Source organism: Ammodytes marinus (genome assembly GCF_949987685.1).
Source record: "Ammodytes marinus genome assembly, chromosome: 16".
NCBI lineage: Eukaryota > Metazoa > Chordata > Actinopteri > Uranoscopiformes > Ammodytidae > Ammodytes > Ammodytes marinus.
This window is the reverse complement of record NC_137220.1, coordinates 15,450,849-15,478,844: the sequence shown is the minus strand read 5'-3', so window position 1 is coordinate 15,478,844 and position 27,996 is coordinate 15,450,849. Positions and strand designations below refer to the sequence as shown.

At 41.7% G+C, this 27,996-nt stretch overlaps 2 protein-coding genes and 1 long non-coding RNA gene across 3 annotated transcripts; 1 reads left to right on the top strand and 2 right to left on the bottom strand.

Annotated features, from left to right (window-relative positions):
- Window positions 1–446: 446 nt before the first annotated feature.
- On the bottom strand, window positions 447–15,844 carry recql5 (RecQ helicase-like 5). Its single transcript, XM_080044562.1, has 20 exons — window positions 15,713–15,844; window positions 15,348–15,469; window positions 14,335–14,856; window positions 13,248–13,344; window positions 13,048–13,159; window positions 12,524–12,686; window positions 12,040–12,122; window positions 7,037–7,255; window positions 6,849–6,945; window positions 5,972–6,008; window positions 5,752–5,810; window positions 5,035–5,105; window positions 4,840–4,930; window positions 4,224–4,409; window positions 3,527–3,766; window positions 3,057–3,337; window positions 2,923–2,962; window positions 2,081–2,302; window positions 1,909–1,981; window positions 447–1,663 (listed from the first exon to the last, which is right to left on the bottom strand). Exons 1-20 carry the CDS (start codon window positions 15,837–15,839, stop codon window positions 1,572–1,574), a joined length of 2,934 nt encoding a protein of 977 aa, XP_079900688.1. The 5' UTR covers window positions 15,840–15,844; the 3' UTR covers window positions 447–1,571.
- On the top strand, window positions 8,355–12,017 carry LOC307262696. Its single transcript, XR_013845257.1, has 3 exons — window positions 8,355–8,799; window positions 10,980–11,100; window positions 11,179–12,017. It is a non-coding gene; the product is annotated as an uncharacterized lncRNA (long non-coding RNA).
- Window positions 15,845–17,040: 1,196 nt separating the features above from the next.
- Window positions 17,041–22,491, bottom strand: LOC307263412 (uncharacterized protein; the record flags this gene model as incomplete). The annotated part of the gene is made up of 10 exons (XM_080044561.1): window positions 17,041–17,920; window positions 18,025–18,051; window positions 18,766–18,792; window positions 18,881–18,932; window positions 19,030–19,167; window positions 19,262–19,396; window positions 19,837–19,938; window positions 20,142–20,240; window positions 20,659–20,728; window positions 22,283–22,491. The coding sequence occupies 10 exons, from the start codon at window positions 22,489–22,491 to the stop codon at window positions 17,361–17,363; spliced, it is 1,419 nt and encodes a 472-aa protein (XP_079900687.1). The 3' UTR covers window positions 17,041–17,360.
- Between the last annotated feature and the right edge of the window lie 5,505 nt (window positions 22,492–27,996).

The following is a 27,996-nucleotide window of genomic DNA, read 5'->3' as shown; positions in this document are numbered from 1 at the left end:
ATTCTAGCTCAGGTCATAGGCCTACATAATAATTTTGGTTATAGGCTAGTCTAAAGGCATTTTTCAATGTCAGTTGATGTTTAGCGGCCTATGTTGCGTTTTCGGTAAAATCAGCACAATGCACTTAATAAACAAATAGTCCAGAGTAAGAGGAATTGGAATTAGTGTACTTTTGAGCTTGAGTCCGACCTTAATAGCCGTTTTCCCAATTAACACCATGCAGGGATAAAGTATTGTGTTTCATTATATCTTATCAATTTCTCCAGCTTTTTCTCAATAAATGAAGTCAACTTTTACGCATCATAACACTTATTTTTAATTTTCTGAATGTAGTAAAAATCCAAGTTGCAAAGTTACAAGGGGCACCTGAAGGAAGCACCACGGGAGATGACGTCACCGTACATATGACAGCGTCCAAGGCACGGACGTCTCCTCCTTCATTAAGTGTAACAGTCAAATTGGAGACAATAGTTTCCCATGGATAAACGCACATACGGCTCTCACACACTGCTCAGTCTGTTCCTATGCAGCATGGACTTTATTGTAAACATGTAGGAATAGGGAGGGAATGGACAAGGGACTTTCCGACAGGGCCACTGTCCTTCAAGCATAGTAGTCTTTGGGCTGCCTCTCCCAAATGTGGAGACAGAAACTGTGGCACTATAACTAAGAAACATTTCCCTCATTGGAAACCATGTTGCTAAAAAAAACAAAAACAAATATTCTGCACAAGAGACCAAACTAAGACAAAACTTAGTTGACCTTTAAATAAAAATGACAATTTTACATTATACAGCATCAGTCATTCACATCAATTTTGACTTTGTTATGCAGACAAGGAAAAAATATGTAGCAGCAATAAAATAAAATAAAATAGATCTCCACTTAAGCGATATTTAACCGTTTGGTTAAATTCAAATATTAAAACATTGTTCTGTACATTTTTCCCCATTTCATTTCAAAGGATAAATTATTCATATTTCTGTCAACCGTTTCCAAAATGGGTTTGTATAGCCGTGTTAGCGCTTTATTTGTTGTCTGTCTTCCAGTTTAGCCCAAGCTGAATTTCCTGCTCAGTATAAAAATCAACTAGCAGAGGCTTGAATCATGGTTGGCTTCAAGTAGGCTACACCGACGAGTGCGGTACCACGACGAGCGCTCCATACTTGTAGTGAAATGAATAAAGAACAATTGCTGCTTATGGAAGAGTCAATTCAAATCACATGCTCTTGTCAACAAAAATGTGGAGTGTTCACATATTTTGCTGAATGGGCTGAAACATAGCACTTGTCGTGTTAGTATGCAGGCAGGTTTACCTCTGCATTTCCCAGGATGCAACAGTCCATCAGCCATTGCTGAATTACATACAAAGGCTACTGTGGCAAAAACAAGTCTAGAAAAAAAAGCTGAACTTTAGCAGCGATTTATTGATAAATCTGGTCATCAAGCGCCTGAGATCACTGGAAGTAGATCAGTTTAGGCACTGATAATGAGGAAGGCGTTTCGCCCTAAAAATGGCTACACTTCCCTTCCCATCAGCACTTGTTCTCTGTGGTTTTAAAGCTGTGAGGTCATCGTTTGAGGTGCTTCCAGTCCGCCTCGCTCTCGCAGCGCTTCACTCCATTGAAGAACTTCTTGATGAGAGCTTTGGCTTCCGCTTTCACTGCAGACGCAAGACGGAGAGAGAGATAAGTGTGAAACAGGGGACAGATCCAAGCAGCAGAAAACTATTTTGTTTTGTTTTTTATTAAATTAAATCAAACTTTGTTTATACAACAACTTTCACACACAAACAGGAAACACAAAGTGCTTTACATAAGAAAGAAGAAAAAACTGCAATATCACGCATAACCCCCACTATGACGCCATCATAGAAAAAAGCTTTATTTTGATTTATCAATCACTCACCTTGGGCTTTCCCCACACTTCTCCCCTCTGCGAGAAGGTGAGACAGGTAGCGGGCGAAAGACTTAAACAGTTCCTACACAAAAAAGACAGAAAACAACAGACTGAGAACATGCCGGCAAAACAAATGCTTTTGGTTCTGCAAAACACCAAAATGGTAAAGGGCCTCTCTCACCTTGGTGGCAAACTTCCCCTGAGTGTAAAAGGGGTCCAGATACCGGACCACGCAGTCGGCTGCTTCCTTCAGTGTGACGGGGTTGGGCGTCTGGTTGGCGGGCTGCAGCGCTCTCTCCTGCACCGTGGGGTTAAAGGTCACCCGTCTGCTGCAGCCCTCAGCTGGCCTGCTACGCTTCAATGGAGGAGAGGACTCTCTGGTTGACTCAGGGTTATCTGTCGACTGGATGGACACACACATCATTGGACATCAGTCAATGAGCGTGAAATACATTTGAAAAAAATGGATAGGAAACGTTTATTTTACTTCCGTGTAGAAACTTGAATACCGTACTCGGGTTGCTCGGTCATCACTTATGGTGAAGCTTATTCACTTCAATTTGAAATCTGTTTTTTAAGACCTATATTGTTTAACATTTAATTATGCAACAAAACATACAAATGTTTCGATGTTAGATTACGCTTGGGAAGAATAACATTTTCTGATTATAATAATTAATATAGCAGCAATGAATTAATAAAGTCTTGAAACCAGAACTACCGCCTGGCATATATAGTCTATGCCTTCACATAGTTGATATACAGTATTTGCAAAGTTAAAAGAAAATCCCTCAAAGCATTCATGAGATATTGCCCTCACAAGAATGGCAGAGACGGATAACCTGTCAAACATAATGCGTCCGGCCTTCGGCATTAGCCGGCACAGAGACATAACTAGCTTCCAGCACAGGTCTAACATATGTACAACAATAATGGCGGATATATATGGTAAGTTGATATCGTGCTTAGTGGCCCATGCTGCAGACTATTTCTGAGTTAAATCTTCACAACACAGACACTTACCCCCGCTCTTAGAGGTGCATTAGCTTCTTCTTCTGGTTGTCTTGTGAGAGGGAAAAAATCATGTTAGATAATTTTTGATAGAATACTTCTCTCCCATCAATCATCTTAAAATGCTGTATTCAGGATGGTCTTACTTTATCGTGGACTCTATACATGTGTCTTGAACCAGCTCCATCTCCATCTCCATCTCCATCTCCAGCTCCGGCGACTCTTTAGCTTTACAGGTTTTCTCCTCTTCATCATTATCACCATCATCATCTATAACTATGACCTCATCTTTACAGTCTGCTTGGGCTTTACTGTCCTCGGCCTCCAATTCATCAGGGCTGTTCTCTACAATGTCAGACGAGTGTTCCTGCTCACTGCTCATGATTTCTTGATCAACCTCTGCATTAGCTAAATTAACATCATGTTCCTGCCATAGCAACGACGTGGTCTCCTCCTTCTCCTCCTTCTCCTCCTCCTCCTCCTCTTCCTCCTCCTTCTCCTCCTCCTCCTTCTCCTCCTCCTGGCTTTTCTCTTCCGTTTGTTTCTTGGCAAAGTACTGGAAGATATTGCGCGAGCTCTTTGCCGCTTCCGCCATCTTCAGCTGCTTGCGGCTCACCTTGCTGGGGCTGTTCATGGCGGCGGCGGTGGCGTTTGCCCTGGCTCTGATGGTGGATGTTATGGCTGAAGGCGTCTCCTTGTTGTTTGACTCCCCGCAGCCCCCCTGGCCATCGTTGAAAAAGCCCCCACCGCCGGTGGCTTTAACAGTGTTCAACGATGAGTTTTTCAGCAGCTCCTTAGCAGTCTGGAAGGGGTTGGACGAGCCCCTCAGCCCAGCCCCCACCCTCTTACGCTTCATCTGAAAAGGCAATGAAAGAATAGATAAGGAAACCATGTTCACTACATCCACAGTAACAGCCTAAAAGGTGGAGACAGCGATCCTGGAGAACACTTGTTAACAAAATCACTATCTGTTGAAAATTTGTGAATATCTCCTTGCGTTCCGCAACCTGTCCATACTGTGTAATTAAAGGCAAGTGTTTATACACAACCTATGCTCTGTAAACGGGCATTTGCTAGCTAAGGTGGGCCCCTTTAGTTTACATAGCCTTTGTATACATGCCCAGTCACAGAACCTAGCAGGTGTACTAACACAGAGATTTTTTTTTCAGCGCACACACACAGAACCTCAACATAGTGAATCGTGAGGAGATATTCACTGATTTTGACAAAGATACATTTTGACAACCAAGCATTCTCCAGAACCGCTGACTCCACCTTTATCTATGTGAAGCGAGTGTGAGTTGCAGTCTCACCGAGTAGACTTCAGAAGCAGACGTGAACCCCTGCAGCTCTTCAGTAAAGGAAGAGGAAGAGGAGGAGGTCGCTTCCTCTTTAATTTTTGAATCACTTTCTCCTGATTCATACGTGCTCTTCGTCTCATCGCCTTCTCTGCTCTCTCCTCCACTCAAAGCAGGTGCTTTCGTTTTAATCTCCGATACCTTCAAAACAAGAATCAAGTTAAAAGGTGCACTATGCAGTTTCAGCGGAGGGGGATTTGTTTACATTTGGAGAGCCCACGCTTGGTATTCAAAACATATTTACTCTACCTGTGATTCTTAGTATTGAATATAATTCTATCATCATAAGTCAAAACTAAATTATTTTGAGACACTTGGAACCAAACGTAAGACTAGAATATGGTTGTTAACAAAACTGTGGGCCCTGCTGCTGTAAAACAGTGATACAGTCACTTTTAAGGTAGCTTTTGAACTTCAAACAGTATTCAAGGGACCCAATTTTTTTCCCCAAATGTTTCTGTGGGGAACGTTTTTTTATTTTTAGTTATGAGAATATAATTTACAAAATATTCACCTCTCTAAAAACACCAAAGGTTATATGCTACAAATAACGCAGTGGGTACTAGTCTACCTTCTTCAGGACGGCCGCTTTGTACAAGTTGGCTGACTTGCTGCTCTTGAAGGCCTCGTGTTCAATATCCACCGCTAGAGACAGGGTGTCACTGTAGAGAAGACAGGACAGAGGGACAATGCAAATACATTTCTTAGGAAAAAAGTTCAACTATGTCTAATGGAGGACAATGGAAACATGTGTCTGCATTATTACTTGAATGTGTCTTCTGCCCCCCGGTGGTCATACAGTGCCTCCTGCAAGCGGCTCATGCAGTGCTCCCTGGTCTGAAATAAGAAGGAAAATAATAAGTGAATTCAATACAGTTGCATTCTCACATAATTGTTCATTCATCCACTCAATACCACTCATGCCATTTATCAATAATGCAATAATTCATGCAAAATAGGATCCCCGACAAAGTATTAAGTGTACAAATGAACATACTTTTCAGGAGGTCCACATATCTGTATTATACAACCTTTCATTGATTAATCTAATATTCTAATAATTTGAGATGCTGGATTTTTGACAAAAAAGGTCCTGAAATATTTCACTTTATGTTTAATGAATCTAAAATATCTGAAACTTTTACTTTTTGAATTCAATTACGGGAATGAATGTACTTTTCCGTATTCCATGTTCTGATTAAATGAGATGTCATGTACCTGTACAAAAATTAAAATAAAAACTAGTGCACAATGTCAAGATAGATAATACAATAACCCTATATGTGTCACATTAAAGCTAAAATGAGTCAAAATGTGTACACATGCTCTGTTATTACAGCCATACATCAACGTTTTTTTTTTTAGCTGCGTGCGTTATCAAGACATCTGTTGTAAATATTGAGACGTCACACTAGTCTATGAAGTCCCGGCTGCGTGTTAATGAGAGCAGTGGGTATGAGGAATGTGTTTGGCAGTGTAGTACCTTCACAGTGAGCCTGGGGATCCTCTGGCTGCTGGCCTCTATGAGTGGACAGCCATCGTCTAAAGAGCGGGACACACACACACACAGCGCTTACATGATCAGCCTCACACAGGTATTCACTCGTAAGTGCTTTTATGTTGCTATTATTATTATTATTATTATTATTATTAATTATCATCATCATCATCATCATCATCATCATCATCATTATTATCATTACCTGGTCGCACAAAGTCGTCCCTTTGACCGCCGCCTCCCTTAAGACACACGAGAAAACACACACACACACACACAACTTAATTCTCAGGACTTAAAACTCATGGAAACAAAGTAACTTTCAATCAATCATAGTACATCTGATATGTTGATAGTCTTTTATTCTGGTTCACTTCCTCCTCTTTCTCTTTTGCTGAGTGTGTTGAAAACAGAGTATATGGTTTTCAAGAAGAGATCATCTTTTAAGCTTGCATGCTAAAATGGAAAAATGACCTTAACCTGGTAAAATAAATTAGTCGTTTAAATAAATTTTGTGATAATGGGGTAATAATGGCTTCCTTTTCATCAGCACACCTTCTACTCTTTCTTTCCACTAGATTACAATCATGAAATTCCTTCTTTTATTGCTGCTGTGATTTTTTTTAAACTGGACAAGCTCCTCCTGGCTTTAACATTGAGCCATTCACACAGAAACATATGGGAGCTATTTACCAGCGTCCTCACCTACAGGGGCCTCAACAGCCCCAGCCTTCCTGCTGCCAACAGCTGGAGAACAGAAACAACACGGACAGTTGTGGAGTTGTTTTTCTAGCTATGGATATACATAGAGCTCTGGGAAAATGCTTTAAATGATCAGCGTCTTTGGTTTTACTATTTATATGTACGTATTTTGGAAAAATAAAAATTTTTGTTTTATTGTATAGACTATTGACAACATTTCTCCCAAACTCCAAATAACAATATTGTCATTTAGATAAGATAATAAAATAGAGAAACCATGTAGATATATTTTGAAGTGATTCCTTATTTTTTTCCAGAGCTGTTTATAATAAATACAATATACATTAAAAGTAGCTTGTGTGTTGATGATTGCGCTTCACCTTCCGCAGGTGCATCTGCGCCTTGAACAGGTCTGTAAACTGCTTCTTTCTATGCCCGCCGTCATCTTCACCACTGCCATCCCCCTCTTCGTCGAACCTGCAAAAGTGCCATATCAGCATTAAGGTTCAACACTACTACTACGCAAATAAAGGTGAATTCAAGCGGGCAAAAATAAAAGCTGCCGTGCCTTTCAAAGCCGTAGCCCTGTTTCCCTCCCTCGTAGACGCCCGCAACGAAGCCAAACGGCCCTTGTGGCTCATTGCTCTGAGCTTGGGTCTTGGTGCTCAGGGAGGCTGCCCTCTCCAGCTGGGCTCGCACCTCTTTGGGGTTACGACAGAAGTCACAGGCACCTGCGCAGTTCGGCGCCTTGTTCCCAAAAAACTTGGAGATGGTGGCATGGCGACAACTGGTGGGAACATAAAGACACACAGTGAATGCAAGGACATGGCAGTGATTACAGCCCCTGTTAAAAGGTGGAGTCAGCAATTCTGGAGACAACGCTTGTTGACATTTTCTTCAAAATCAGTGAATATCTGATCACGATCCACCACGTGTATGTACTGTGTGCGCGCTGAAAGAAAATCTGGTGTGTTAATACACAGCCTAGGCTCTGTAAACTGCTACGTGAACGATGGGTATGTAAACATAGGGGTCTCACTCTAGCTAGCAACATGCCCATTTAGAGAGCCCAAGCGTTGTATTAACACTGGATTTCTTTTCAGCGCATACACAGTACGTTCAGGTAGCAGACTGTGAGGATGTACACTGATTTTGACATACAAAAAAATTGAAAACAAGTATTTTTCCAGAATCACTGACTCCACCTTTTACTCCAGAGATAGAAAGCTGGTTACACGTTACATTAAGCAAAGCCCTCTCCATCACACACAGGTCATCTGGCGCATCATTGATCTATTAGCTATTGTGTAACCAATCAGTCAATGTTCTTGTTACGAAATGAGTCACATGCAGTTCCCCTTGTTATGTGAACTTAACAGCGAAACAGTCAATCTGACAATCACAAAACTGAAGGCAACAGACACAGAGCTGTTAGCCTGAGCGTTGACACTTCTTCATGTGCTGATAACAAGAAGTCAATAGAGAAAAATTCAATCTTATTTTCCTACAGTTTAAAACTATTCCACACTCAATGTCATTTTGTTTATATAAAAGCTTCACACTGAGTATTATGTTACAGCCAATAGTCACGAAACCACAACTGCGCACGCACACGCACACACACACACACACACACACACACACACACACACACACACACACACACAGAGCTTGTTTCAGAAAGAGCCCATTACTCGAGCCACTTTCAACAACATACTAACTACCCTGCCTGTAAATGGAAACACTGTTTCCACAGCCGTGAAAGAGAGTGAGAGGAGCAGTTTCATCAAAAAGGAGGTGGGGACAGAGAGAGAGGCAGGCACAGAGCAGCAGTCACTCCCAGGGAGGACTGCCAGAGAGAAAACAGAACAGCCTCCGAGGCAGAAAACTAAATCTTTGTGTGTGTATGTGTCACTAACAAAAACCACAAAGAAGAGGAGAAGAACAACAAACCTAAGTAAAAGAAATACAAAGAGGAGTACAAAGGAGGACAGAAGAACATTGAATTGGATTTGTTTTTTTTGGTGTGTGTGTTTGTGTTTGTGTCATGTCAACGCCACGTGCGGACTATCATCCGTGGCTGAAGAATTAACCCTAATCTCCCTCATCACTGCTAATCTCTCAGGCGGCATCTTGAGAACTTCCTCCTTTCCAGTCATCACCATCATGCTGCCAAACAAAGCTGTTCAGCAATGAACATGACATTTAATCTCCCTGGAAGGAGTTACCTCCAGTCTCCTCCTCATCGACTGCTCTGCTCACTGTTGTGTTGTGTTTGCCAGTCAGTCTGGGCTGGGCCGAGTGTGTGAGAACAACAGAGACTCTCACGAGGTAAGTGCCTTTCACAGTGAGTGTGTGCGGGTGTGTGCGAGTGTGTGTGTGTGTGTGTGTGTGTGTGTGTGTGTGTGTGTGTGTGTGTGTGTGTGTGTGTGTGTGTGTGTGTGTGTGTGTGTGTGTGTGTGTGTGTGTGTGTGTGTGTGTGTGTGTGTGTGTGTGTGTGTGTGTGTTTCAGTTTGAGAGGTAAAAAAAACACCTGGGAAATACTTCAGGTACTTCAGATTTTGTTTTAAAGAATGCGTTTTAAAGACAGACTTGTTATGTGCACACACACTTTACGTTAAGAATGTAGGGAAATTCTTTCAGCAGCTGGATGTCTAAATTCTCATGACTTGAACGCAAAACGCTACTTGTCGGTGATCATGTTCATCATTAAACATATCAAAAAAGTCAGCTTTTTGTGTACACATTGAAAGTGTTTTTAAGTATGAAACAAAAGCGCTGACGTTGAAGAAATGTCATTTAACAGTCAGTCACACCAGCTTATTAACTTTCCAGTTACTTTCCGTAGTGATAACAGCCTCTGGTTTGGGATCGGCATGTTCCTAAAACATTCACTAAAATTGACACTAAGTGGATGCTTCCATTCACAACATAATGTGAGCTGTTACTCAGCCAGTATTACACACATACAGCCGCCCTATAAGTCTCACTTTTGTCAATGTTTTAATATTCAGCTTCTGTTAAACTGTTTGAGAAATGTATATTTATTTTTGCAGTCAGTTAGCTTATCTTAGCTGAGAAGTGTTAATAGAACAAATACTTAAAAAATATAAATATAGAAAAAAACAGCCTACCAGCACCTCCAAATGTCACTATTAAGCATGTTATATCCATAGATAGTATATTAAAGGTTATATCTCTAGTTCTTTAGTCTGTGCAAAAAATAATTATTCAGCTGTTTTGTTACTTTTTGGATAGAGCCAGGCTAGCTGTTTCCAGTCTTTATGCTCAAGTAGGCTAAGCTACCTAGCCAATTTAGCCTCCAGCAGATTGCACATACCGGTATTTGACAGAGGCATCAATCTTCTCCTCTCCTCTAAGAAATAATACATATTTCACCAAATATCTAAACTATTTTTTAACAATGTAATGAACTATATGCTAGCATAAAGTATTAATATAATATTAAACTGTATGTAATATGATCCAATACAACGTTGTTTTTGACAGTTTGTGGCTTACAAAAGCAACAAAAGGCAAAAGGACTGAACCCCTACACTGACGCACACGGTGCTTTATTATTTACTGTAGATCACACCAACACAGTCAACAGTAACTTCCATTGAACCTGACACTGGGGCACCACCCATTAGAAACACATTACAGTCCATACACATTAAAGACGGTGACGAGTGACAATGAACCTACTGTTCAACAGAGAATGTGTTTCTATTTTTTTTCTTCACTTCGTCTCACGGAAAGTCTGACGGCGGGTTAACCTCTTAGTTATTCTCAACACCGTGAATCACTTGTACCGCCCAGTGTATGATCACCAATCTGTCAACAGATTCACTCTCAGTCTCTCCACATGCTGTACAACTCCTGCCTCCGTTTCTCACTTAAATCATCTCATGTTTTTTTTAGTTAAAGGTGGAGTAAGTGATTCAGGATAATGCCTGTAGCCAACTCAAAAACAAGTAAAAAAACAGTGAATACATCCTCATTATCTGCTAACTGTATGTACTGTGAGTGCGCTGAAAAAAATCCAGTGTTTAGAGCCTAGGCTCTGTAAATGAGTATGTAAACATAGTGCATGTAAACAAAGGGTATGTTAACAAAAGGGGCCAACCATAGCTACCAAAATACCTGATTTAAGCCTAGGCTGTGTATTAACACTGGATTTTTTTTCATCGTGCAGTCGCACACAGTAGCCTACTCACAATTAGAGAATCGTGAGGAGATATTTACTGATTTTGACAACAGGCGTTCTCCAGAATGGCTGAATCCACCTTTAGCCGGCACTGTATCATGTTTGGAGATAAAAAGCTTGTGTCAACAGACCAGCACCGCTTTCACCCTGTCTGGCTCACTGAGGGTGTCGCTAACAGGCAAACAGGAGTTACATCCTGATGACACTAAACACAAGCAAATAAAACCAGACACTGTGTAAACCGATTTGCCAACATGACCTTTTTAAACGGAAACGCTTCCCCCCTCATTTCTCACACTAGGGGATGGACGCCAGAGAACAGACACTGAACCTGCTGGAAAGGCTATGGGACAAGCTGCAGGGTCTGCCCAGCGCCGACCCCATTGAGCTGGGAGCTTTCTTCATCCTATTAACCTTCATCTGTGAGTCTCCATTACTCTAACTGTATTTTATTCTATTATTTTGGTCATATTTCTGATGTTGCCATTTTTATTTTGCAGTGATGGTCGTGTTCATGATAGTGCTGTCTTGCCTGTCCTGCTGCTGCTGCTGCTGTCGCACGAGCAAAGGCAAAGCCAAGGCAACCAACATTTGAGGATAATGTAAAAAAAATCAACAAAAGAAAAGTTTTTTCCCATCGAGTACATACATGGTAACAATACCTACAGACACAATATATTTAATGGAGCCTTGTGTGGGGTGTGTTTCCATTATACTTGAGTGGCCCGGCCCTTGAACAACAAAGAACCTGGCAAACACAGAAGGAGGACGTCCAGACCTGCTGCAAAACACACCTGCTAAAGCTGCAAGGTTTTCAGGAGAGACTGCATTCTTCTGGGCAGCATCCCTGCACTTTGACACAGCAACAATAACAGCACAGCTTTTGACGTGAGGAAAATGCAGGGCCGAGCCAAAGCATGTTTCATCAATGCAGGCAAATGTATACGAACAGTACAAATGTGCAGAATAACGACTTAAAAAAATGCAAAGTAAGTCGCACAGGGAGAGGTAAAGAGAAAAAGCCAAATTGGTTTGTTTGTTTGTTACTGTGCTCATAAACTTTCCAAGCTTGATTATGTGTCATCCTTAAGGAATGAGTGTTGTTGGCAGTCAACTGAAAGGGAGAGCAGGTCTGCCCTCTGCTGTACACACACTGAACTGGACTGTGGTTTTATTTTGAAAAGCACAGCACACATGCAATGTAATGAGGGTTATGTTTTTCATGTATAGTATCTGTGTGTCACATATATAATTGTGCAAAGGGTGAAGATATGATGTAACAATATTATAGTTGGGCTCTTCCCAGCTGATTTTGTACGCAATAAACATAATGTTTTGACATGTGTGTGCGCTTCACTTACGCTTCTTGTACGCAGAATGACACCATGGCGTCAAAGTCTGTGATGGCTGTTTTGTCCATGTCCTTAGCAGAACCCCGTTTTGCCTGTTGAAATTCATTAACATTAACTTTGAATCATTAAACATTATTTACACTGCACTTTTCGTAATACAAAGAGAAAAAGAACAATACCAATCCTCCCCTCTCCCTCCCACCAACCAATTCACAGACAAGAGCAACAAGTTACATTCAGAAATGAAAAACACTAAATACAACAACATAACTCGATAAACACAGACTGAATAAAACAAGTAAAAGAATGGGTTAGTAGAAACAGTCAAACAGAAAGTGAGGATATGCTGTCCAAAACACTTTGAGGAAACACCAGAGGAGAAACTCAGGGTGGTTGTATTAAATGAAATGTAAAAAAAATTATAATAATAATAATAATAATGTTGAGTGTAAAATAGAAAAAATAATAAATATTATATTATGGTGTATATTACCTGTCTACGGCCGACCTCCTTGCGGATGAGGAATTCCAGTTGGCTCTTATCTTTGGGGGAGTAGTACGTCCTGCAAGAGGAGGGCAGGCCGTCCCTCCCCGCCCGCCCAGACTCTTGGTAGTAACTGGCCAAGGACTTTGCGAAGTTCCAATGAGCTACAAACCTGTGGGATTGACAAAAACATTAGCAGATCCCGCCCTGATACCACGTTTGTTAACAAAATCACCTTTTGTCAAAATCAGTGAATATCTCCTCACGATCCGCTACCTGTCCGTACTGTAACAAAAGGTATGTAAACAAAAGGGGGCCCACCATAGCTAGCACCATATGCCCTTTTACAGAGCCTAGGCTGTGTATAAACTATTGATTGTTTTGATTCAGCGCATACACAGTACAGACAGCAGGTAGCGGATTGTGAGAAGATATTCACAGCTTTTGTGAATATCTTATCCGGAATTGCAGAGTCCAGTTTTATATTCCACAGCAAATGCAACATAAGAAAGCATAAACCTCATCGCTCTCACCTGACGTTGGCTTTGTCTATTCCCATACCGAAGCTGATGGTGGCCACAATGACCAGCACCTTCCCCTCCATCCACTCATTCTGGGCTTCTACTCGATCTCCTGTCTTCAGACCTACGTTATAAAGGGCAGCAGAAGTCAAACTTTTTCTTGGCTTTCTACTATATAGAACCTGCATGGAGAGAGAATAAAATAGTCTTACCTGCGTGATAAGGTTTGGACGAGACTCCAAGCTTGGTCAGCTGGTGAGCCACGGTTTCACAGGCATCCCTGGTCCGACAGTACACAATACCGCAGCCCTGTGCATGGTGTTACATACAGTAGGTTAAAAAAGGCAGGCTTTTATCGCTCATGATACATTGAGGCTGGTACCGATATTGATAACCGTTAAGTAAATACTGGGTTGCAATTCTTCCGGGACTGACAGGGGCAGCATACACTGTGTGCACAATTATTAGGCAAGTTGTATTTTTGAGGATTAATTTTATTATTGAACAACTACAGTACTCTCGGTCAATCCAAAATGTTAATGAACCTAAACCTGAATGTTTACGAAAGTAAAAGTGAGGTTTTGTCTTTCTTACGAGAATATATATATGTTTTGCTATTATTAGGCAACTATTAGTATGCAGAATTATTATGCAACTAAATAAAAAAACGAAAATTTTCCCATCTCACTTGTTTATTTTCATCTAAAGTGAGAATAATAAAACAACTCAAATTTTACAAATAAAAATTTCCGACATGTCAAAAAAAAACAGTGACTAATATAGCCACCCTTCTTTTCAATAACTGTCACAAGCCTTCCATTCATGGAGTCTGTCAGTTTCTTGATCTGTTGACGATCAACTTTTTTGTGTAGCAGCAACCACAGCCTCCCAGACACTGTTCCGAGAGGTGTACTGATTTCCTTCAATATTAAAATTAATCCTCAAAAATACAACTTGCCTAATAATTGTGCACACAGTGTGTATACACCTAAAAGTGTTCTAATGTGCCTTTAAATGACAAACGAAGAATAACGTCTACATATGTGGTACGTGATTACAACAATAAACAGCTTTTCAAAAGCATAGACTAGCCACTGTTTTATAAAGTGTTAAAATGTTTCTAATAAAAGGAGTGAGTAAGTTGAAGCACATTGGATTCTTTGTTTTTTTCTTAGCCTTTTACTGTGGAATCGAAATGGGTATAGAGGCCCGTGGAATCTCACTGTTATTGTTATATCTACTAATTACATTCCTGGTAGTATTGTGACATCCCTACAGCTAAGAGAGTATTCTACCCACCTGTCCGTAAGAGCCGCTGTCCAGCGCCAGCGCCTTGACGATGAAGGCGTGCAGGTGGGCGTAGGGCTTGGGCAGCAGCTCCCTGAAGATCACGTCGTAGTGCAGGTTACTACGAAAAACCGGCGTGACGAAAGAGAGCGGCGAGCGCAGCCTCAGGGTCTTCATAATGTCCTCCTGCACGTTGGTGGGCGCCGTAGCCGTCAGGGCAAGGCACAGGACGCCCGGCAGACGAGCGCGCAGGTTCCCCAGCTTGAGGTAGTCGGGCCTGAAGTCGTGTCCCCACTGGGAGACACAGTGAGCCTCGTCCACCGCCAGGTAGGAGAGGAGACCCCGCTTGGACAGGTCTGTGAGGCAGGGCTGGAAGGAGGCTGACGCAACCATCTCCGGGGTGATGTACAGCAGCTTGAGTTTGGGCCTGGCGCTCCCCAGGTCAGCCATGATGAGGCGACGCTCGCCCGCCGGCAGCTTGGAGTTGATGGAGCAGGCAGGGATGTTCAGACTCTTCAGACGCTCCACTTGGTCCTGAAAAGTGTGGTATAGCGAAATAAAAAGAAGACACACACACACACACACACACACACACACGGAGAAAGGCTTTGACTCGCTTTGATAATGAAGTAGCAACATTTATATTACAGCAGAGAGGGGAAGGTTGTTGTCACAGGAACATATTAGGGAAGTTCATGTCAAAACAATTAGCCCACCATGACATGTTCCAAATATCAGAGTTAAACACCTTGCAACAGTTCTCATGGCTGGCACTCATTTCGGTGGGAATTGATAAAAGAGACATCCTGTTATAAACTATTAATTTCCCAGAAGCCTAGGGTCAGCATGCCAAGTATGGATCAAATCATTCGACATCAGGCACTCTGATCACCTGTGTCTATTTCACATTTGGTCACAGTCAGCTACTTTTAAATCACAACAGAAGGAGAAACACAGGATGGGAAGTAATAAGCACACAATAACCATGCATTTGGTGGGAGCAGTGCAGTCATTGATAGACGTACCTGGATGAGAGCGATCAACGGGGATATAACCAGAGTAATCCCCTCAGCCATGACTGCAGGCAGCTGGTAGCAGAGGGACTTCCCCGCTCCAGTGGGCATGCACACGAACGCATCCCTGTCACCTGCAGAAAGACAACACCTGTCACACCACCCACAATCCACTACTCTGTCTGACCTGTGAGAGGAATAGACTGTAGCCTATATAATTGAGTTGAGAGGTCATTCAAACCGAGCCTCGCGCCTTGGTTTCACGGGGTAAACGTCAGTTCACTTTGACTGTTGCTACCATACATTCAAGAGGTTGCTACGAGACAGCTAACGTCTGCAAATCAATCGGCCAAGAGGCAAACTATTAGTTAACTAACCTCGGACCACCGCTTTGACAACATCCTCCTGTAGCTTCGACCTGAAGTTGTCAAACCCGAAGTGGGCTTTTAAGGCGTCTTTTAAACTTGTTGACATCGTCTGTTGTGTGTCAGTAAAGAAGTGCATGCAAACCCCTCTACGGCGGCGACGCACACTGATGACGTCATTGCAGCCCTGAAAAAAAATGTGTGTTTTAAAGGTGCAGTGTGTAATATTGGAATATTTAGTGGCATCAAGTGGTGATACCTCTAGATTGCAACGCTCCCTTGGAAACTGTTAGTGAAATTCAATAGCTCATTTATTAAAACACAAGAGTTTCAATAAAGAATCTGAGTCAGGCAGTTTCAAAGTCTGGTAGATTTTTACTTTCCAGCAAAGCAAGGAATAAATACATGCATCAAGTGGGACAAGATTGACTGGCATATGAACAGAAGAACACAAGCTTTTATCTCCAAGACGTGTGTGCGTTGTTACATTTCGGGTGTGTGTGTGTGTGTGAAACCACAGAAGATGCTCTCACATGATGCAGGTGCTGCCTATAATTCATAGTTTGTCCAATCAAGTAAATGTGTTGGGAGTCTTCTCTCATGAACCTTTTGTCATGTTCTCATGTGATTATGTGAACATGAACAAGTGAAAACCCCGGGTGTGCTACGTTTACTGGGACAAAGTTTACAGCAAGTAACATTAATGTTTAAGCAATAAATGTTATACAATCAATAAGGAAATGTGTTTCCTTGACAGTAACTCCTCCCTTTATTATTACAGAAGCTACCGTCGCCTTCAAGGACAAGAAGCTACAGTATACTGAATATGGCATAAACTATGGCATTTTGTCTTAATAAAGCCTAGTCTTATAGTCTATATCAAGTGACGAGTAGTAGATGTATCTATTTATTTATTCTATAATACTTATTCTTTGTCTTCCAACAGGTGCATTTCCCCAGGACACCCACTATTAAAATGCACACAGCCGTTAATTTTGCCCATTCTGTGCTACTGTAGAAACATGGCAGTGCAAAATGCCGATGACACGCTCCTGTGACGTTATTCAAGGCTTATTCTATGGAAATAAAAGAAACAACTTTTATTTTCATGCAATTATACACTTATTAAAACATACTTAATTAACATACTTCTATCAAGTCTGTTCGTAAAAAAAAAGCCAATATATACTAACTACAAACTGAACGTTTAAAATTCAGCGTAATTGTATTCATATTCATATAGTCTTTCTATTTAACTTATATAATTAATAAACAGACCAAAAGGTGAGACATAGATTTGGTTTATTTGTTATACACAGGAATGCATTCTTACTGCAGGGTTAATATTGCACAACACATAACATTAATACGATAGGATAACTTATTTTTTAAATATATGAAAATACATTGTGTGTGCGCAAACAGTAGCACTGGAGCATTGAGGTGGATGCAACGATCACATTTAAAGCAGCAGCAGCAACAGCAGCATAGAGAGAGCGGTCACATAGTGGAGCTATTCAATAGCACAATAACGGTATTTTACATCAGGATCCCTGATTCCTTCCAGTGATTACTATATAACCTGATAACTTTTATTAGGATATCTACTGGACTCTTGAAGCAAGGAAGGGGGGTGACAGAAGAACCCAAGGTGGGAAACCTAACCCCAGAGGCAGGTTGTGGGGCACAGACACTGGGTCTTGACTGCTGGAGACTTGATCACCAGCTCCTCTTGGATGTCCACGGTGCCGAACAAGGGGAACAGCTTGTCGTCGAAGCTCTGGTTGTAGGTGTAGATGTGGAAGTGCCTGTCCACGTCGTAGAAGGACAGCTGGCCCTGGTCGTAGTCCAGGTAGATGCCCACCTTGCTGGGGATGAGGCCGGGCGGCAGGGCGGTGTAGGGCACGGTCAGCGCCTTCAGCTCCGTGCCCCTCTCCAGCCTCAGGGTCAGGTAACCCGAGTTGGTGTTGAGGGATTTGAAGCCTTTCCTCAGAGCCTCCTCTTTGGCCACGCCCAGCCTCCAGTCGCGCTCTCCCACCTCCACCTCCCAGTAGTGGCGGCCCGAGGTGAAGCCCTCGTTCCCCGCGGCGCACCACCAGCCGTCGAAGCGCTGGTGGTAGTTGGGGATATCCTTCCTCTCGTAGCCGCAACGCATCCTCTTCTCATCGTTGGAGATGAGCAGACCGGGGTTGGCTGTGTCCAGATCCAGAGACACCTCCACTGATAGAGAGAGAAAACGTTGAGTTTTTTTTTGTTAATGGCCACACAGGTTTATTTAAGATTGTAAAACATTCTGAATTTGATTCGAATGAATGCTTGTTTACCTGCAGCTTTTGAGATCCAGTCCCACACTACAATAAAAAAAACAGAGTAATGTTTGTCCGACACAGCCAGCCACACATAGTTGATTTGTTGCCATTACTGAGATACAGTGTTAACTGGTCACACAGAAGATATGTCCACAGTGTTTCGTTTTAAATCGCAATTTTACTCAATGCAACATTTTTATCTACAGTATAAGGTCTTTGGCAGGCAAACAAAAAATAGGCAATTTACATGTATGTATCAAAGATGATACAAGACTAATATAAAAACTACCGCAAACAAAACACACATAATGAACCCCATACTAAATGTTTAATTATCTCAAAAATATTTGTATTATTCTCCTTTTAAAAAATTGATAATAATATCATATACCGGATTATCCTCTGTTATATGTATTTTCTCTCTACATGGTTAGAGGAAATAAGATATTTAGTATCACCTGATCTCTAACTGCAGGCGGAGCTGTCAACAATATTAACTCAACTGAAACTACACACCATCCTTGTGGACGATCGGATATTTGGATTGTGCAAAAGTGCAATTAAACATACAGTATTTCAGAATGCATTGTCAGAGAAATGGAGCAGTATCATATTGATTACCGGTACTATAGTAAGCACTAAGCAGTACGAATGTAACATGAAACCAGTTTCAAGAGGTTGTATGTAAGGGTTTTGAATAATAGGTAATAAATCTTGTTTTCAGTGTGCAATGCTGACGTACAATGCATAACTCACCTGGCTGAGGAATGTAGGATATGGCACCTGGAGAAGGAGATTTTTTTTTTAAACTCATAAGAACTTTTGCAGATTTACAATAAAATTCAACTTGATACAGTATTGATTCACAAACCAATCTTCTGAGTCCTCTGCTTCCACATGAGCCACTGCTGCGGGATGGTGTCCTGCAATGCGACACCGAAAACAGCTTCCTGTTACAAGCTGCACAATTAGAATGTCCACATTATGCACAAGGGGTTTTGAGCACATTGGACTCTTTACCTTATCTGGGCGCTGCACCATTAAGGTCCACATCACCAGCTCCATTGCAGCCAGCAGATTTGGCACGCGGCTCCAACGCCAGGCAGACTGCAGGTCCTCCAGGGCCTTTGCCACAGGTTCCCCGGGCCACACACTTTGCTGCAGGGCCAGTGTATCAGTGTGAATGAAACATGTCCATCAAGTACAATATTGCAGTGGAAATGTATATTGTATCATCTATAAAAGGTCCCACCTTAGGCTGAGCCCTCAGGTCCTTGACCCAGTTGAGGACGTTAGCTTTGGCCATCAGCAGGTCCTGCTCATTAATCTGATCGGGAATTTTTCCCTCATCCACCTCTGGCCAGCCGTCTGTCTGCATGGGCCTTTTCTGCACACAGCAACATACATACGTGTTATTGGAAGAAAAAAATAGTATACATGCGATTCGCCGAACAGTGAAAGCACAGTGGTGGTAGGCGATGATTTAAAGAAGTTAAAGCTAGTAAAAAGCTACAATATAGTACAAGGTCACTGCGATGTGACAATATGGGAGGTCACAGTAACCTTTGACCTCCAACATCTGTTTAGTTCATCTTTGAGTGAGTCAGAGTTGACATTAGTGCACACTTTGAAGAAAATTCCTCAAAGCGTGCCCGAGATATTGCATTCACAATACGCAAGGTCTCTGTGACCTCCAAAATGTAATCAGTTTATCGTTGAATCAAAGTGTGAGTTTTTGCCAGATTTGACGAAAATCCCTTATAGGGTTCTTTAGATATTGCATCATCCTCATACCTTGTGAAAGTATAGTCACTTTCAGGTAAGTACCTTGCTCTCCAACATGGAGGCCCACTGTAGAATGAAGGCCCTGCACAGAGAGTTAGGCCAGGTGTCATCCTGGTTCCAAATGTTCTCCAGGACCGCTGACCTCTGCAGTGGCAAAAACACACACACACACACACACACACACACACACACACACACACACACACACACAAGAGGGGGAAAGTTGGAGTTAAGAGTAGGCAGACAGAGAGGTAAAGGTAAGAACTGGTCTCATGATATACTGGTCCCTTAATGTGTGTTAATAGGGGCAAAAGGATGTTATCATGTTTTTGTGAGTGAATTCATACCTGGCACACTCGGCTGAGATCTCTAGCCAGATCCAGAATGAACAGCTGATCCTCATCCAGTGGCTCCCTCTTCTCCTTCTTTGCCCTCTTATGCGATTCCTGCAAGAACATTAAAAAAAAAAAAAAACATTTTGAGGACATTATTGCTGCTTTACAAGTTCCTTGGGAAGTAATGAGGCCAAACTAGAACGTTGGCGGTCACTCAGCCTGATCAAAATTCACATCTCGGCTCTGTGACCGTCAGCAGAAAAAAAGAAAAAAAAGACTCCCTGCCTCCATTCATCTCCCTAACAAACCCCACTACCCCCTCGACCCCCACACAGTAGCTGTCTTTTCACAAATTAAACGAGGAAATGGAGACATGCATGCAGTCACATGGTTCTGGTAAAAAAAAAAAAAAAACGCTGTCTTGTCAACAATCTACTTAAGGGTCAAGGTGAACCGAAAGATAGAAAAAACAGGTTTACACATTAAACACGCAAAGCAGTGTACCGCTAAACCTTTTTGTTGTTGTTACCTTTAACTTGGTCGTAAAGGTTTTGGCCGGCTCCACCATGAAGTGGAAACACTGCATCATCTTGGCTGGTCTGTTAGAAGTGTCAAAGGGAATAGCACAAACAGCAAGTTAGTTCATTTACCTACAAAAACTAAACCGTGTGTTCTTGTCATATAGATAGTATGTCAGCACCCTTCACAGCTTAACACAGAGACGTTAAAGGTTCCATTGTTACACACAAATTCATATATATGTACACACAAATCTTTCTGGTTTGTGTCCCCCTGTTACAAACTAGAACACTGCTAATGTTTACTTCCAAAACGTGAATGTGAATCATTAAACGGTGTGATGCAAAGTTCACACAGCACCTTCAAGAAACAAAACTGCAACCGACCGTGTGATCACAACAGCTTAATAAAAGGGAATTATTTTTTTCAGGAGGCCAGATAACAGAAGTGATCATAAAAGGTGGAGTCAGCGATTGCTTGTTGTCAAAATTACTTTTCGTCAAAATCAGTGAATATCTCCACACGATCTGCTACCTGTCCGTGTCCGTACTGTTTAGGCGGATTGTGAGGATATATTCACTGATTTTGAGAAAGTGGTTTTGAAAAAAAGCGTTCTCCAGAATCGCTGACTCCACCTTTAACTGGGGCAGAATAGAGCAGTAAAGGCTGGCCGTCTGAAATGTAACACGACGTAGGTCCTTGCCTTGGTTTAGTCTCTTCTCTTTCTTTCTTTCTTTCTTTCTTTCTTTCTTTCTTTCTTTCTTTCTTTCTTTGTTCCTGTCTTCCCATCCTCACCCATTTTCTCCTTACAGGCCTTTAACTCAAAAATGTTCGCCACCGTCAGCTGCAGAAAAAAAATCAGGAGCTCTCAGGCCATGTCTTGTTGGCATTTGGCAACCAAGGCAGCTTAGACCAGCAGCTTAAAGAAGTTTTTTCAATGCATGCCTGGACTTGGGTGGGGTGACGTGGGTGATACATTTGTAGTGGCATGTGTCACTTCTTCGCCCCATTTCATTTTAACCATGCCATTGTGGATCTGCAGGTGCATCAAAGCCAGCCACAAATCCCTGATCCAGCTATGAAAGCAGATATTCAGGTATCAGGTTGATTGATTGAAGCATCCATCTACATACAATAGATGGATGCTTTGCTCAACACAGCTGCAGTACTGCGTGTAGGCTATAGTGCACATATTGTGATAATGCTGATTCATACTAAGAAAATTTCACATTAAATCTAAAGTTTGCATAGATTATTGGTAATGCACTGACTGTAAACAAGTTATATAGGGCAATTGCTGCGGGAAATGCTCTAGACGGGTGTATTACTGCCGTGGGAAAACATGACCAAGCAGATTTAGCAGCGTGAGCGCGCGACCCAGTTTGAGAGGCCAGCTGATGACTGCGCATGAAGTAAACACTCATCTGCCTCATGACTTTGCGGCAAATCTAGACTTCAGACGCAGTTAAGATGAATTGTGCCACATATTAATCTACAGCTGCGCGTGCAAGAGAATATATTTTATAATAATATTTAATTGTTTAGCCTATAAGATGGTAATACCATGTCAATCATCCTCGCGTCCTGCACATCAACATAGCCTAAACCACGTATGGCTAATAAGGAAAGCCTACCTTTCAGTCCGCGGAGGTTTGTTCAAGAAGTTTATCTTTGTCTTGTATTTGAAAGTAGCAGCCGCCCAGTGCAGTCTGAGGAATGTATGCTGCAGTGTCGGTCTGACCTTGTTTACACACCAGACTGACGCTCGGCCGCTCGGGCACCTTCGGTTTTCTCCGTCTGTGACGAACGAGATTGTCCTGCGGCGGACGAAACGCGCGGCCATGTTTGTAAGGTCGCGCTGCTATCCTAGTTGTGATTGGCAGGTTCAGGTCTGCCAATCACAGCTTTAAAGGGACTATCTCATCCACAATAGATTTTACAGTTTGGTACAACAATGATCTCTGGCGGTAAATGCTTCAACACTGCTGGAAACTATCAATAATGTGTAGATGTTTAATTTCTAATCGGGTACAACCAATTTGACAACACGCTCTCTTATCATGTGCATAGTGCTTTTGCGCAGTGCATATGTTTGCATATTTTTTGAGAAGCAAATCTCAAAAGGAAATATGTGACTGTTATTTAAATTGCTCTACAAAATATATGTGAAATCACAGCTTTAACTTCACATTTTAGTGTTTACATCTGGTCCAAACAGGTGTCAAATAGTGCATTTGTCATGAAGTGTAAGAAATGACCCTGATCTAGAAATGTGCGTGTGAGAAATGGCCATGATCTACAGCTGAGCTGTTTGTGTTGTGTCCAGTGACCAAGTGTCATCTCTCTCGCTGTAAACAATAAATGTTTGTCACAAAATCCTTCAAACTGCAATTCATCCACTGTCTGCCAGTCTTTCTGTCTGTCTGTCTGTCTGTCTGTCTGTCTGTCTGTCTGTCTGTCCACTCTGTGATGTTGGTGTGTTACAGCTTGTGTTACACCATACAAAGGGCCAAAGCTCCCAAAAGAGTTTAGAGCATCCAGTCATAAGGCAACATGTGCTGTATTTAATAGTGTCTCTCTCTCCTCTGGTTGTCAGTGAACACAGGCAGTGAGACGGCCGTTCCTCTATCCCTCTTCAATATCCCTGTTTCTCTCTCTTTCACACACTTTCTTTCTTTACTATTTGTCCCAAGTTTACCCATTGTCTACATTTCTGATTGATCTTGGTGGTGGTACTTTAAATGTCAGCCTGTTAAATATTCACAATGTGATATGGATGGACTTGATATGAACTTTTTTTTTTTTTGTAATAAAGTTAGGCTCATATAATCACTGTTTATGCGAATAAAACAATCATTTGTCAAAAGTATTTTTGACTCATGAGGAAAAACATGTAACCTCTTCCAATAGGCGCAAAAACTTCTCATCTTTATCAGATGCTGATGTCTGAAAGTGTGAAGATAACTCTGTTTGTGGCGTAATGTGAAACTTGTGCTTTATGAGGGCAAATTTAGAGGTTCACAAACAGTGATATCTTTGTCTCTTTCAGTCCAAAGGGTCATCTGGGGCCTTGTTCTGCCTGCAGGCTACACAACCTTATGTTGAACCGGACCAGTCTTTCAAAGGAAATTACCCCCTTTAACATATGGTCACAAGATCAACTGTTACTGAAATGTTAAGGTCACAGTTATTCGATTTTTCAATAAATATTACAATATTTTATCTTATTATATACACACAAACATTGTTTTTTCTGGGACTGTCAATGTGTTTAGCCCATAAGAGAATGAATGTTGTAACTAATCATTTTCATTGCAAAGACACATCTCTGATATTGTGCAGTCTCATTGGACGTCACTGCAGTTTATTTTTAAATCCTGGTTGCTGACAGAAAAAAGCTAGAAGAAATTGCAAGAGCTTAATAATACAAGGGGGAGTATTTATCTGGAAATCAAATTACACGAGAATATAAGGAAAAAATAGACAAGAATCTATTTGGACAAAAGTGTTCTTTTCAATTTTTCCTGAATTTTCTTTTTTCGCTCTCTCTCTAACACACACACACACACACACACACACACACACACACACACACACACACACACACACACACACACACACACACACACACACACAGTATAGCCATGCAATTATGACACTGTCAAAGGTCAGCCTCCCTGTGAGTCATAATGATTACAATAGTCCTTTTATAAAACAATAAAAGTATTTATTACATTAGTTTTCACATGAGAAATAACAGGGAGTCACTAATTCTTATTTAATAAATACAGGATAAACATTTGGCAACATGTACTGTACATAGGAAGCAGAACAATTCTTTTTTGGGGACGAGAAAAACTAAACAGGTCTTGATAATGAACTGTCCATTGTTTTTTCAATCGTGTGTATGCCTCAGCATAAAAGACTCAGTGGTCAACACAATAGAAAAGATCATATGTTTCATGAGAAAGTTATAAATCATTGAGTCGTGTTGCGATACACAACTTTTTGGAAGGCAAGGAAATCAACAAATATATAGTCAGTGGTATCCTTTTGGTTATGTTGTGGTCCTGTAGTCTTCCTCCCTGTCCTCTTCCAAGATGTGCCAGCCACCTTAGTAGATGTTAAGATCCAGCGATTCTCTTATTAAAATTCATCAGCGTGGGGCCGGGCACAGTATAGCTGTGAAAAAGTGTTCACATTCACATGACCACAGGTGGCCCTGTCCTGGAGGCTTTCCTCCCACTTTGGTTGCTCCATTTCTCAGCTGTCTCTCACACATTACACTCAGCCAGTCTTGAGGTAATCTGAATCCGCTTGTGTGAAGGTACACACACATTCATGCTCTTTTTGTTAACTCCCATCCATGTAAAGCTATTTTTGTTTTGTTTTTTTCAAATTCACATTGATTGGGCAGCGGGAGAACTTGCTCAGCCTCACACAGGTAGAACAGTGTCGTTGGTGTCGGGGCTGACTGGATGAGGTGTGTCGGTGTGTGTGTGAACGCTCTGAGGAAGGGGGAAGACCAGACCAGGTGAGAGGATGTCGTACGGCAGCGCCACAGACTGACGGATGGTCTCTTCATATGTTGGAGGAGGCTGAAGGAAAGACAAAGACAGGTCATTCAAAAAAAGTTTGACTGCTGACATAATGCACCTGGACAGATTAACTTATACAACTATTATTCCAAAAAGTCTAATTTTGTCATGCTGAAATGTTTGTCTACACTATCGGCAAGGTATTAGCGCTGAAAAAAAGTTCAAGTAAGGCAGGTTTAAGGGGAGACTTGAAATTAAAATGTTATTTGGTAATGCAGGATAATTGAATATGCCAACATTTGATTCATTGTTTCATTTGCTGCTCAATAGTATGTACTTCTTGAGGACAGTTATCATATTGATTTTCTACCAAAGATTGTTGCAGAGCTATTGTTATAAAGTTTCTCCTTACTTTTTAGGGGACATTGTCCTTGCTTCATGCTTATTATAAAAGTGTGATGCCATTTGACACCATTACTATAATTTACAGACATTAAAATAAGCACTTTGTAAGGTGCACTATGTAGTTTTAAGGGGGGGATTTGTTGACATTTGCAAATCCTGCAGCCAGTTTACAAAACATATCTACTCTACATGTAATTATTGTTAACAACAACAACAACAACAACAACAACAACAGTGAAACAGTAACTGTTCAGGTACATTTCCAACTTCAAACAGTGTACCAGGGATCCAATTCTTCTGTAAGTAAAGTTTGGTTATTCAGATATGAGAATATACCTTAGAAAATGTTCACTTCTCGGACACACCAAAGTTACATAGTGCACCTTTAGGTCGAAGCACAGTAAAACGCCTAAATTAAAACATGACACGTAGACAGACATCTTATTTCCCGGGATGCTTGTGTTGTTGGGTAAACATCCTGATGTCTGATATCTATAGCCGAAAAATAATAGGAAACATGTTTGTATTTACATTACCAAATACTCTAACCCTGTCCTTTTCTCTAGCGCATCATCTTTCTGATCACATGGGGAGGAAATAACTGTGCCTGACTGATTCTTTCTTATCTTTTAATTGCTTGGGGAGCCCCTCAAGCGACAAAAAAATAAATAAAAATCAACCCCCAGAAGTATGCCCTCTGTCTGACACTCACACCCGCAAAGTTTTAACTACTATCCTGCCTCGGGCTGCTGGACAGACAGGGGGTAAACGAAGGGGGCCATCATTTAAAGAACAAGAAGGGGTGTGCTGGGTGTTTGTAAGAAGATGGGCAGTCATGCTAGGGACTGTTTAATTAAGGATGAAAAAATAGGAGGTCAAATACAAGAAAAAAAACACAAACATTAGAAGACATGAGCACAAAGCTACATTCCCGGGGCCACTGTTTGCACTAGGGATGCAGGGCTTTAATTATGTTTGATGTGCCTTTTTTTTCTCATTACCTTGTTTGCTCAAGCGTATAGTGCGAGTCAAAAGCTCAGCGAAAGATCAACATGGTAAAAAAAAAAAAATTGAAACGCGGGCCGTCCGGCACAATTGGGCAGTGAGCTGATAGCACATCCTGTTTACTTGCCTTCTGAAAGCAGTCTAATCTTTTGTGAGCGGGCGGTCTCCTGTTACGATATTGTATGACTGTGCGGTCACAATATTATTATTACTATCTCCATTCATCGTGAAACTAAATAAGAGGGCCCTCTATTATAGGTTAATAGGGAGAGCTGTATAGTATTCTTTGAAACTGTAAAAGGGAGTCAAATATCTCCTCTATTCTTCAGTTTTGACAACGGGGCGCCACCTGAAAACCTCTCATTGTCAAAGCATTTTGGGACAGCAATCGAGTGCTGGAACAAACAGTCCCGGATCCCTAGGTTTAACCCACCTCGGTCACAATGGGTCCATTGAGGCCGAAGCGGTCTGCGATCATCATATGGATTTGCCTCTGGCGGTCCTTCTTACGGACACTCTCGTAGGACGGGAGCCTGGGCAGGGGGGCCTCCAGTGTGGGCAGGCTGTAGCTGGAGGGCAGGCCCACGTAGAACAGCTGACCCGCCTGCTGAGACGCACACAGAGGGACACTTATGGAGGGACAGCAAAGCTTTTATGTGTGAGTCGAGGACTTCTGGATAATGGTTACAAATATATAGACCCCCCATAAACAAAAGCCAGTCATAAGGCAGTAAGCGACAGTCATTGAAACTTTTTGCTTAAGAGGTAGAGTCAGTGATTCTGGAGAACGCTTGTTGTCAAAATCACTTTTTTGTCAAAATTAGAGAAAGATGTCCTCAGATCTGCTACCTGTCCGTACTGTGTGTGGGAAATAAAAAATCTGGTGTTAATACACAGGCTATGTTAACAGGTATGTAAGCAATGGGGGCTCCATCGTAGCTAGCAACATGCCCGTTTACAGAGCCTAGGCTGTGTGTATTAGCACAGATTTTTTTTTCAAAGCACACACACAGTATTGCCAGGTAGCGTATTCACCGATTTTGACAACAAGCGTTCTCCAGAATCGCATAGTCGACCAAACTGATATGTGTTGTACAGTTATGTGTTGTAAGAGGGAAACTGAGAGTCTGTGTGTTTATCTACTACAGCATCGCAATCAGAAGGGAAGACGGATGCTTTGATTGGCTGATAGCATACAACGTCAAGGCGCTATTACTGATCAGGCTCTCCCACCTGAGTGTTGTCGTCATCCAAGATGTCAGTCTGACATAGAGATTCCACTAGAGTCTGCCTGCTGCTGTAGTACTGAGGAGGAGCATCCTGCAACCAAAAAGTAGTGAAAGGCAGAAATGGTTAGAAGAACCTTATTTATGAATTAGAAAATATCTCAAGAAATGTTG